The following is an 11,948-nucleotide window of genomic DNA, read 5'->3' as shown; positions in this document are numbered from 1 at the left end:
AAGAAGCTGTAGGGTAGCAGGGAGGTATATGTCTACCTGTGTACTGCTGGACTCCTGAGAAAGCTGGGTGGAGGGTCTCAGCCATTGAGGGACTCTGAGCTGGAGAAGAGACCAAGGGCTGAGGATAACCTTGAAAAAGGGGAGGCACCCTCACCATGTTGTTCCTCTTTTACCCCCACCCCTACCACCATTTGCCACTCTGGGGACTGGAGCTGGATGGGAAATGAAGAGCCAGGTTGGGTGATTTGGCATAACAGATCATAGCATCAGAGAACTCAAAGCTAGAAGGGACCCTGGAGATCACTGACTCTAAACTCCTTATTTTAAAGGGGAAGAGCCCAAAGCCCAGAGAATGGAAGGGATTTGCCCAGTGCCACCTAGAAAAACTCTGCAAGGTGTCCCCCATTCCCCCCTAGCTTCCCTGCCCCCTTTCCTTGCCCTCCTCTCTCCATTCCTGCTCCTTTATTTGTCCCTCTCCCCAGGCTTCCTTTTAAGGGCTTCCCAGACTGGGGCAGCTGGGACATTTGAAACCATCCCTATCAGAAACCCTTCATCCAACCCCCATGTTACCTGGGTAGGGCACAAGGCCATTGGCGTATACAGTCTCTAAGGCTGGATGCCCACCAGGGAAAGGCACCACACCTGCAAAGCCATTGGTGATGGGAGTGACAAGACCTGGCACAGCTGCTGTACCTAGAAGTGGTGGAGAGTGCAGCCCTAGGAGAGGAAGGAAGCCAAGGTCTTTAGTCATCAGGGATGTGGAGGATCTATCTGTCCATCCCCCAACCCTCTGAGCCCCCCAGCTTGTAAATCCCTCATCTGGGCATTTGCCCTGGTATATTGTGCTCACTCAGGGTCCTCGGATGGGGTTATCCTAGTTGTAATTTTTCAGAACCAGAAGAATCTTGAGTTTATCTAGGTAACCCTTCCCCCATTTTACAGAGGGGAAAACTGAGGTCCAGAGATGGGAAAAGCCTTAAGTCAAATAGCCAGTGAGTATGAGAAATGAGATTTCTCAGTTCTAGGACCCAATCACTGCTAATTTCTTAGCTCCCTGGGGTCTATGCCGGCCACTCACCTGATGCCGGGGCAATGGGGGTAGCAGGAATCCCATTGAGGCTGACAGCGCCAATCTGCTGGATGTGGCAGGGGGAGAAGGCTACACCTGGGCTCAGGTAGCTGCCATGAGAGGTGGACAGCACTGTGGTTTGCTGCTGCATAAGCTAGGTGTCAGACAGGACAAAAGGTGGTGTTGGCAGCTGAAAATCTTTTCCTCCTCTTCCTCCTCCTCCTTCTCTTCCTCCTCTTCCTCCTCCTCCTCCTCCTCCTCCTCCTCCTCCACTTCCTCCTCCTCCTCTTCTTCCTCCTCCTCCTCCTCCTCCACTTCCTCCTCCTCCTCCACTTCCTCCTCCTCCTCCTCCTCCTCTTCCTCCTCCTCCTCCTTCTCCTCCACTTCCTCCTCCTCCACTTCCTCCTCCTCCTCCTCCTCCTCCTCCTCCTCCTTCTCCTTCTCTTCCTCCTCTTCCTCCTCTTCCCCCTTCCCTTCTCCTGAGACCAAGAGGCACGGGACCAAGGGTTCTCAAAGGGATGGGAACTGATGCTTGGAAGGGTGTGGGTGTGTCAAACCCTGGTCCCCAATCTGGCTGCTGCTCTGTCTGACCGCAAGAGGGCATCAGACTCCAGCCAGAGAGGGGCAGGCAGGCTGGGGAGCCAGAGATACACACGCCACCAGCTGGGCTCTCCCACCACAGACACTCTCCATCGCCCGGGTCTCTGTTAGCCCCCTCCCCAGAGAGGAACCACACTGAACCATGCACATTCTTAGTGGGTAGGGAGAGGATCAGGGGTCAAGCCAGGACTTCATTAGTCCTGGGCACTACCAAACCCAGGGGCCCTCTGGTCTTTCCACCTGGGTCCAGTCAAGAGGGGCACCATGGGGAGGGCTCACCCCACAATGAGCGTATTGTCCCTGGCCAAGGCTCAATGTGGTAGGGATCCCGACTGTCCTGCCCGCAGGGAGTAGCCCCCCACTATCTCCACTTTTCTCTGTCCATTTCCCTTCCATCCCCCCCAAATGGAAGCACAAGAACAAAAAGAGCCAGTGGACTAGAGCAAGACAGAGACAGAGGGACCTGGGCACAAATAGGCAGACAGACATGCCATCGGAGAAGTGGCCAGGGAAACAGAGACCGAGGAAAGGAGAGACACCCAACCAGAGGGGAGCTGAGGCAGAGATGGATGGGTAGATAGAAACAGAGGCAGAGCGAAAACAAGATGGGCCAGAGAAATAGATAGGTGTTAGCAGAGATGGAAAGAATGGGAAACAGAGATGGACAGACAGACAAGGCTCAGGCCAGTAGGGTCAGGGTTAAGCTGAGGAGGAAGGGAAGGAGGAGAGGCAAAGACACAGAAAAGACAGAGAGGCAGTGTTGCTGTGAGATGGGGATAGAGATACTCACGGCCTGTGCATAGGCACTGTAGGGGCTGAAGGGCAGAGTAAGGGATGGTGTGAAGATGCCCAGCTGGCCTACCATCTGCTGCATTCTCCGAAGGGTCCTCTCCTTGTCTGTGTCCGCAAACTTCACCACCAGGCTGGAGGAAGCGCCCTGGGCAAGGGGCAAGGGCCAGGGAGAGAGAGGGGCAGCAAGAAGCCGGAGCCTGGACAAAGCCTGCCTCTCCCCCCACTTCCAGATGTGGCCAGCCCATGAAAATCACACACACACACACACACACACACACACACACACACACACACACACACACACCCTACATCCAGCTAGGACCAAGCCAGTTACATGGCTTATCAGAGCCTGAGATTTAGGGGTGGTCCAAGGTCAATAGAGCATCTCCCACATGGACCAATTGAAATGCAGCTATCAAAATGGTGGGTGACTTACAAAACATTCACATAGGCAGACACTGACACGACCACAGGACAGATGGACAACAAAATGATGGAGAGGCATGCAAGCAGATGACCAAATATCCATCCCAATAGGGGATCAGTAGAGAGGAGGGGAAGGGGGAAGGAAACACAACCCCAGGCTCCCTTACTCTCTCATGCACATATACATACATCTTTCATAAAATTATAGAATGTCAGAGCTGGAAAGGGTCTTAGAGATAATCTGGTCTAATCTTGTTTTAAAAATGGGGAAACTGAGGCTCATATGTAGGGGAAGAACTTGCTGGAGGTCATAGCAGAAGGGACCAGAACCCAGGTCTCCTGGCTCCTATCCCACTCTTCCTTCCTTCCTTCCTTCCTTCCTTCCTTCCTTCCTTCCTTCCTTCCTTCCTTCCTTCCTTCCTTCCTTCCTTCCTTCCTTCCTTCCTTCCTTCCTTCCTTCCTTCCTTCCTTCCTTCCTTCCTTCCTTTCTTTCTTTCTTTCTTTCTTTCTTTCTTTCTTCCTCTCCCTCCCCTCTCTCTCCATCTTCCTGTCTCTCTGTCTCCACTATCCTCCCATTCTCCCTCTTCCCCCACCACCCCCCTCTCTCTCATACACTTGGCCACATCCCTAGGTTTTCTGACCCTGAGGTTCTTCTACTTCAAGTTCTCCTACTTGAAGCAGACAGATCCCAGAGGCATCCATGGTAAGAGAATAGCCATGGTCCCCTAATTGTTCAGTATTGCCCCATACAAGTATTGTTAATGGCCGTTTACAGCTTCTGAATGCATGTCTGCCTTCACTTCATACTCATTATTCCCTCACATGGGGCCCTCCTCCTGGTTTCCCTGTCTCAAATAGACTTTGAGTGTTGGGTGGAGCCTCAGAGTCTATCTAATATAAACTCCTTCTAGGTGTAGAAATACCCTTTACTCAGAATACTCTCTGTGATATCCTCAAGCCAACTCTAACCAGCCTGGGAGAGCTGATTGTTATATTTTTGGTGTGAGCATTTCAACCTTGGAAATTAACAAAAGCTATAAATCAGGGTTTGGTTTATTGTCTTGTTGACTGTCTGGGCTTAAGCAAACAATAAAGAAAATGTTAATAATATAAACTTAAAAATGTTTTGTGCACATATCCTTGGTTTGGTTTGGTTTTTGAGAGCTGGTTGTTAAACTATTTATAAGCACACTCCATTCTCAACTGGGGGGGCATAGAATCTCAAAATGGAACAAGACCTCCTCAGTGACCATCTAGTCTGATCCATACCTGAAAAAGAACCCTCCAATCAATGCAAAATGCCCAACAAGTGGTCGTTTAGCTTTCTCTTTAGAGAAGGAGAAATTCTCTGATGGCTAGTCAGCCCATTGTTCTTTTACATCATTCTAACTGTTTAGAAGTTTCCCCTACACCAGAACCTACATTTGCTTCATCCATTACTCCTAGATCTTCCCTTTGGGGACCAAAAAGAATAAGCCTGACTTCTCTTGCACATGGCTAGGTCATCCTCCACTGAGTCTTTTCTTCAGGCTAAGCATCTCTAGTTCTTCTTAGAGCACAGATTCCAAGCCCTTCCGAAGCCATGACTGGTCTCCATCTTTATCGGCAGCTTTCTTAAACTGTGGCTCCCGTTGCGGTCAGACCAGAGCATCCAGCCCCTGCTTGTGACAGACCCTGCCCAACGCAGTCCCACTCTATTCCATGGAGGGGACAGCTTGGCTAGTCAGCCAAGTTGGGAGCTGTTGTTGGCCTTCCTTTGACTCTTGCTTCCTATTGCCCCTCGGAGAACAGGTCAACTCCATAATGGCCATTCAGTTATTGGAAGACCTTCATGGTCTTCTTCAGAATGAACATTCCCAATTCCTTCAGGCTTTTCACCTGGACTTTTACAGTTGACTCCTCACTAGCCTCCCTGTTTTTCCTTTTCTTTTTAATCCTTTTCACACCAACAACCAGTCATCTTTCTAAAACTCAGCTCTGGTCACATCTCTAGCCTGTTCATATACATATACTCTGCCCATGTGCGGGAAGGTCAGACATTATTGTTTAACATTCAAGGCCCTCTGTGATCTTCCTCCACTCTTCCTTTCCAGCCCCTTCCCATCTCCCTGCTAGGTACCACCAGCTCTAATGGGCCCCTTAAAATACCAAACTTCTTCCTTTTTCTAGATCTCTGGCAACTTGTTCCCTCTGCTCTGGCATACTCTGCCTTAATCTCCATCTGTTAAGACCCGACATATCTTTCCAGCTTAATTCAAATGCTACCTCTTCCAGGAAGCCTTCCTAGATTAGAAGTCTTCCTCCTCTGGGCCCCTCATTCCCAAGTCTATCTCTTTCCTGTGGCTTTTCTCCCATCCTGCTGTTATTTCTAGCATACTCTTCTGCTGGGCAGGGAGCTCTCTGAGGGCAGGGGTTGAGACCCATCCCTAGTCTTTCCATGATGTCATCCAATATAGGGTGGGTGCCAAATGTTTGTTGACTGATGGATCCCATATGATGGAATATGGAAGGAACCTTAGTGGCTGTTGAGCTGGTGGCTTCTAAAGGATGGGGAAATGGAAGTTCAGAGGGAAGAGACTTTTCAAAGATCATCTATTGGGTCCACAGCAAAGCTAGAATTAAAGTCCATCTTCTGATCTGGGGAAGTGCCCAGCCTGAGGGCAACCTGGAGCCTGGTGTCCCCTTCCCCCCTTCAATGCCCAGGGATGGGAAGGGAGGAAACCGCCGGGATCTCATACTCACTGGCATTGTCTGGCTGCCATGGAGGGCATGGATGGCAGCCTGGGCTTCCGTGTGGGATGAGAACTTCACAAAGGCACAGCCTGTGTCGGGCAGAGAAGGAAGGACAGAGATGAGGGCGAGCCAGATTTGATTTTTTCCGCCCCTTCCCTGCTCAGTCCTTAGTGACATCACGTAGACAGGCCTTGACAGACAGACACAACCCTATGGTGAGACAATCCATCATATGGCCAGAGCTGGGCAGCCCTGGAGAGACAGAGGCCGTTGGACAGTCACATACGATCGGCCGGGCAGATGGAGGCAGTCGGATGTGGACAGAGCCCAGTAGATACGATGAGATGGAGGAGAGCCAGGCACAATTGGATGGATGGACAGACGGACGGACAGACAGACAGATGAGCAGCAGAGCCGCATGCCCTGAAGGACTATGAGAGGTTCCCTCCCTCCCTCCCCTCTCGGGTACAGGTAGCACCTTTACTATTCCCATCAGGGCCCCGGAGCACTGTGCATTCGTCGATCACCCCAAAGGGCTGGAAAAGCCGAAGGACATCCTCCTCGGACTGCTGCTTGTTCAGCATGCCCACGAAGAGCTTCCGGTCCCCTGTGGTGGGGAGATGGAGACATCAGCCTCAACAGAGCCAGGCACCCCAAGGGAGATCCTGCCTGGGCTTTAATCATCCACTTTGTTAGACCACTACCCCCGGGCCTGTTTACCCCTAGGAGGAGGAGGAGGAAGAGGGGATGACCATTAGCTGAGGGGGAGGATGATGGGAGCACAGACTCAAGAATGGGGGTACAGGCTCCTGATTCTTTCTCAGAAGGAAGGAAATGTCACCTTAGCCTCCCCAATCAGCTGGTCACCTAGTCAGTCCATCAGCACAATAATTTAATTAGCTTCCCTAACTGGGGTTCCTCCAGCTCTTTTTAGGGATTTCCACAACAGGGAATTCATTCCCTCCTGTTTGGTCCATTTCATTGTGGGAGGTTCCTAATTGTTCACACACCATAGATTTAGAACAGAAAGGTGTCATAGATTTTTAGCCCAATGTCCTCCTTCTACAAGTGAGGAAACTGAGGCCCACAAAGGTGAGTTGACTTGCCCAAGGCCACACCAGGGGTATGGAGCAGAGCTGAGATTTCAACCCAACTGGGACTCTGTCCGAATCCAATGCTTTTCCTGCTATAGTTAATAGAACATTCTTCTTTCAGCTGAGTCTAAATCTGCTCCCTAGAAATCCCTTCCACTGTTCCTAGGTCTGTGTTCTGGGGCCAACCAAGCCATCCATGTCTGTCCCCTCTCTTCCAGGGAGACCACTATCAGCATCATGGGAAACGTTGCTTAGGGTCTGGGTTGGCAGGTGTGGGCCCAGCATGGCGGCATCAGAGGGCATCTTCCCTAAGGGACTCCACATCTTGGGACGCTGGTCCCAACCTCTAGATCCCAGACTTTGGACAGGAAATCAAGGCCATCTGGCCCAACCAGCCCTGGAATAAGAATCTCACATCTGCAACATTCTGGGCAAGTGGCCCATCAGCCTTTGTTTGGACCTCCAATAGGGAGGCCTTCTGCTACCTCCTGAGGCAGCCCATTCTCCCTGGGGACCCTTCGCATCCTCGGGAAATGTTTTTCCTGACATCAAGCCTCAATGGGCTTCTTGATAACTTCTGCCCACAGCTTCTGCTTCTGTCTTTCAGGGCCAGGCAGAACAAGTCTAATCCCTCCTCTTCACGGACAGTCAATTTCTGTCTTCTAGGCAGAAGCTGGTGCTGCAATGATAGATTGCTGGGCCTAGAGTTGGGAAGATCTGGCTTCAGATATGGCCTCAGACATCGGGCAAGTCACTTGACTTCTTTCTGCCTCAATTTCTTTAGCTGTAAAATGGGGATAAGAGAGCACCTACTGTTCACAGCATTGTTGTGAGGAAGAAATGAGATCATCTTTCTAAAGCTCTTAGCACAGTGCCTGACGCATAGTAGGCTCTATATAAATCCCTTCCCTCCCCCCTTCTCCCTCTCCAGGCTAAATAGTCCTCTTTCCTGATGCTCACATGGAGTGATTTCAAGGTCCTTCATCATCTCAGCTGTCTTCCTCTATTCCCTCTCCAACTTATCAACCTCCTTCCTAACATACTGCACCCAGAATTGCACGAGCTATTCCGAATAAGGTATGGCCCGAGCAGGATAGAAGGAACCCATCGCTTCGTTATGCCTAGTCCTCTTTGAAGGTAGAGTTTGCTTTTTTGGACTTCGATGTCAAGCTGCTGATTCATTGTGAGGTCCATTAAAACCCTCGTAGCTTTGGCAGTTAACCTTCTTGTCTGGCCGCACCTCCCTTCCTTTCTTATCGCTAGTCTGGGCTTCTCTTTATGAAAGTCACAGAAGTGCAGAACATCAAAGGAGGAAGAGGCCTTAGGATGGAGAAATCGCCCTATTGGGCCTAGACGGGATCTTACAAGAAGTAACAGAACATCAGAGTGGGAAGGAGCCTTAGAATAAGGAATATCAGGGCTGGGAGGGAACCAACAACATGGAATTCTTAGAGCTGGAAGGAATCTTGGGTTACAGAATGTTAGAACTGGGAAGGCCCTTAGAACCCAGGATGCCAGAGCTGAGGGGCACCCTTAGAACTCCAGATGTCAGAACTGGGAGGGTCCTTAGAACCCAGGATGCCAGAGCTGAGGGGCACCCTTAGAACTCCAGATGTCAGAACTGGGAGGGTCCTTAGAACCCAGGATGCCAGAGCTGGGGGGCACCCTTAGAACTCCAGATGTCAGAACTAGGAGGGCTCTTAGAACCCAGGATGCCAGAGCTGGGGGGCACCCTTAGAACTCCAGATGTCAGAACTGGGAGGGTCCTTAGAACCCAGGATGCCAGAGCTGGGGGGCACCCTTAGAACTCCAGATGTCAGAACTGGGAGGGTCCTTAGAACCCAGGATGCCAGAGCTGGGGGGCACCTTTAGAACACCAGATGTCAGAACTGGGAGGGTCCTTAGAACCCAGGATGCCAGAGCTGGGGGGCACCTTTAGAACTCCAGATGTCAGAACTAGGAGGGCTCTTAGAACCCAGGATGCCAGAGCTGGGGGGCACCCTTAGAACTCCAGATGTCAGAACTAGGAGGGCTCTTAGAACCCAGGATGCCAGAGCTGGGGGGCACCTTTAGAACTCCAGATGTCAGAACTGGGAAGGCTCTTAGAACCCTGGATGCCAGAGCTGGGGGGCACCCTTAAAACTCCAGATGTCAGAACTAGGAGGGCTCTTAGAACCCAGGATGCCAGAGCTGGGGAAGGGGCTTAGAACTCAGGATGCCAGAACTGGGGGGGGGGGGTCTTAGAACTCCAGATGTCAAAACTGGGAGGGTTCTTAGAACAGGGATCTTAGAACATAGAATATCCAAGCTAAGAGGTCCATTAAAGACCTTTTAGCCCAATTACTATTTCACAGAGTGGGGGGAAAGGGTTCCAAGAGAGGAAGGGCCTTGCTCAAAATCAAAGGGAGCCAGGAATAGCCTTTGGGCTTCCATATTCTCAGACCTGAATTCCTCTCAGTATATTCCAGGGACAGAGACTTGCCAGGAAACACACAGCTCTGGGATTCCTTGATCCCTACACCCTGTTTCCAGGCACCTTTGTCTGCCTGCTCTGCCACCTAAACCAGCTTTCACTACAGTGCCAACAGGTTGGCCTGTTTGCTGCCAAGGCCAGGGGAAGGCATAGGGAGTAAACCCAGGGGAGGTGGTGGACATGGGTGCCCTCTCCTATTGGTGCTGAGTCCCCTGATCCCCTCCTCCAACACTCCCACCCCCCACCCCAGTCAAGCAATTTCCGGAGCTGTCCAGCAATCAGGAATATTTTATCATCTTCTCCTCCCTGAATGTTAGAGTTGCATTGCCATGGAAACCTATTCCTGTCAGTCATTGGTGGGTTGGTTGGAGAGGGGGTGGGGAGGAAGCGGAGGGCATCGAAGAGAGAAGAGCATGTTGTCTGATGGAGCCCTGACAGAGAATATTAGAGGGTAAAGGTCTGAACCGTGGGAGGCAGACAAAAAAGGAACTGGGGAGAGGGAGGCAAAGACCCTGAGAGCTCCCTTCCTCCTTCTCACAATGCAGGCCAGTGTCTTGAGGAGACAGTCAGGGTTGGGAGGAGGTGGCTCCCTCGGTTCCGCCATGTTTCTCCCATATCCATCTACATTGGTCCACTTCTCTCCATTGAGGAGAAGACATCAGGTGCCCCTGATCCAAGGCAAACCCTTTGGAAATGGGGAGCCACTGATTCCTAGGGAAGCTCTGTTGGTTTTCAACCTTCCCTACTCTTACAAATAATGAAAGGGCTTTTCATGGTTTAATGTCTATTTGGGGCTCTGTGCCTCTCCCAGGAGGGCCTTGGAGGGTGAGGGGTGCCTGGGGGAGTTAGGGAGATAGCTTGGGCTGGGACTCCCTTGTATTGCTTCAGTCCAGGACACCAGGCCACGGGTAAGCCTAGATACCCACCTCCATATTCCTAGTTTCAATCTCCCTTTGCCCTTTAGATTTGGATGGCTAAACCCCTCCAAGGAGGTCTGACAGGAAGAGAAAATGGTCCCCCTTCTCCTGTCGTCTAGAGATGAGACAGAATAAAAGCAGTCAGTTTCCCACTATCTCCCCCTTGATCCTGAACAGCCGCTTCCCCAAGGATGGAGAGGGCTTCAGGGGTAGGGTTGGGGAAGGAGGAGGGGTGATGAGAATTATTGTAATAGCTTCCATTTCTATAACTGTACAGTTGACAAAATGCTTTCCTCACCGAAATCCTCTGGGGTAGGTTGGGCATGGGATATCATCTATTTTCTGGGCAAGACATTTGCCCAGTTAGAAGCCCAACTTGGGCGTGGCAGAGATGAGACCCTTGCCTCCCAGGTGATGGTTCTCATCACTTCTCTTGACATTTGCTGCCTGCAGGCCCCAAAGGGAGAGTCTCTTGGGATGGGAGGGATATCAGGCACTGCCTAGGAGGAAGGGGGACTTGAGTCTGGGCCCCTGGAGGCCCAGCAGGAAGGGACTGGCCTGTGTTTGAAGAAGAGGGCAAAAAATTCAGGCCAACACATACTGGCTCCCTTGTCACCTAGCCTCCCTGGTCAACACAATCCCGGCCAGCCAGATCATAGGTTGCTTCCCTTTCCCTGCCTTCCCCTCCCCTCTTCTCTGCCTCTTCCCAATAACTTTTACCTGTCCTACGAACTGTCCCTCCTCCCTTTAGCCATGCTTGGCCCTAAGAAAGGCCCCCCCTCCCTGGCTAGGAAGGAGCTGCTAGGCCAAAATGGCATGATGGGAGTTGGAGTGGTGTTAGGGCTTCTCTTGTCATGCTTTTCTGTGTGTAACGTGTGGAAAGAACTCCTATTTTCAGATCCAACAAACCATCTGACAAAGGCTACTTCTTGGGCAAAGTCCAGCTCAAAGTCACACTTCTTTTCAGAGGACCTCTGGGATCATAGGGCCCAATCCTCTCATTTTACAGAGAAGGAAACTGAGTTCTGGAGAGGCGAAGCAATCTTCCCAAATTCCCACAGGCTGGCAGCAGCAGGCTCATGCCTCCTGACTCCAAATACAAGGGGCTTCTAAATAATACTCTCTTTTTTCAGAGAATCCAGCTAGTTGTAGTAAATCTTGGCAGTGTGGTCCATGAAGATATAGGACAGCACTTGGGAGAGAAGCAAAGGCAACCCAAGGGCTGAGGGATCGAGTGTCTGAGAGACTGAAAGGAGGGTGATGGCCACGAGACTGAAGATCTGAGAAAACTAGGGGATGGATGGCTGGGTGGCTGGAGATTGTACTATAGAGATCTGTAGGAGTTGGAGGATTAAGAAGGTTGAGGGGCTGAGAAAAACTATAGGGAGGCAGCTAAATGGTTCAGTGGATTGAGAGTCAGGCCTAAAGATGGGAAGTCCTGGATCCAAATGTGACTTCAGACACTTCTTTGCCTGTACGACCCTGGGCAAGTCACTTAACCCCCGTTGCCTAGCTCTTACCACTCTTCTGTGTTGGAACCAGTCCCATGGTATTGATTCTAGGATGGAAGGTAAAGAAAACTATAGGGCCTGAGGGCTTAAAGGAGTACAGAGGTTTAAGGGGGGGGGGTGGACAGGGAGACAAATATGGTTCACAATGGCCTAGCCTGAGTGGACATTGTGCCTAGAGATTGAGGAAACGGGGATCAGGCACCATTCTCCAAAATGAAGTCTGGAGAACTGTCAGGGGGCTGGGTGTGGGTATGCTAGTAGGTATCCAATAGGGCCTAATAACTAAGCCTTGCTGGGGTGATGGGGGAGCCCCAAGTTTATCCTTAGATGAAA

General features: G+C 51.1%; 1 protein-coding gene across 1 annotated transcript in view; it reads right to left on the bottom strand.

Moving 5' to 3' along the window:
• The window catches only part of CELF5 (CUGBP Elav-like family member 5), a 91,811-nt gene that overhangs the window by 16,511 nt on the left and 63,352 nt on the right, over positions 1 to 11,948 (bottom strand). The window contains 6 exon segments of the mRNA XM_056822107.1: positions 37 to 99; positions 571 to 717; positions 1,079 to 1,223; positions 2,460 to 2,606; positions 5,630 to 5,709; positions 6,099 to 6,227. Of these exon segments, the coding sequence (XP_056678085.1) occupies positions 37 to 99; positions 571 to 717; positions 1,079 to 1,223; positions 2,460 to 2,606; positions 5,630 to 5,709; positions 6,099 to 6,227 (711 nt within the window).

This window comes from Monodelphis domestica, chromosome 3 (assembly GCF_027887165.1).
Source record: "Monodelphis domestica isolate mMonDom1 chromosome 3, mMonDom1.pri, whole genome shotgun sequence".
NCBI classification, from domain to species: Eukaryota; Metazoa; Chordata; class Mammalia; order Didelphimorphia; family Didelphidae; genus Monodelphis; species Monodelphis domestica.
This window is presented reverse-complemented; position numbering and strand designations above follow the sequence as displayed.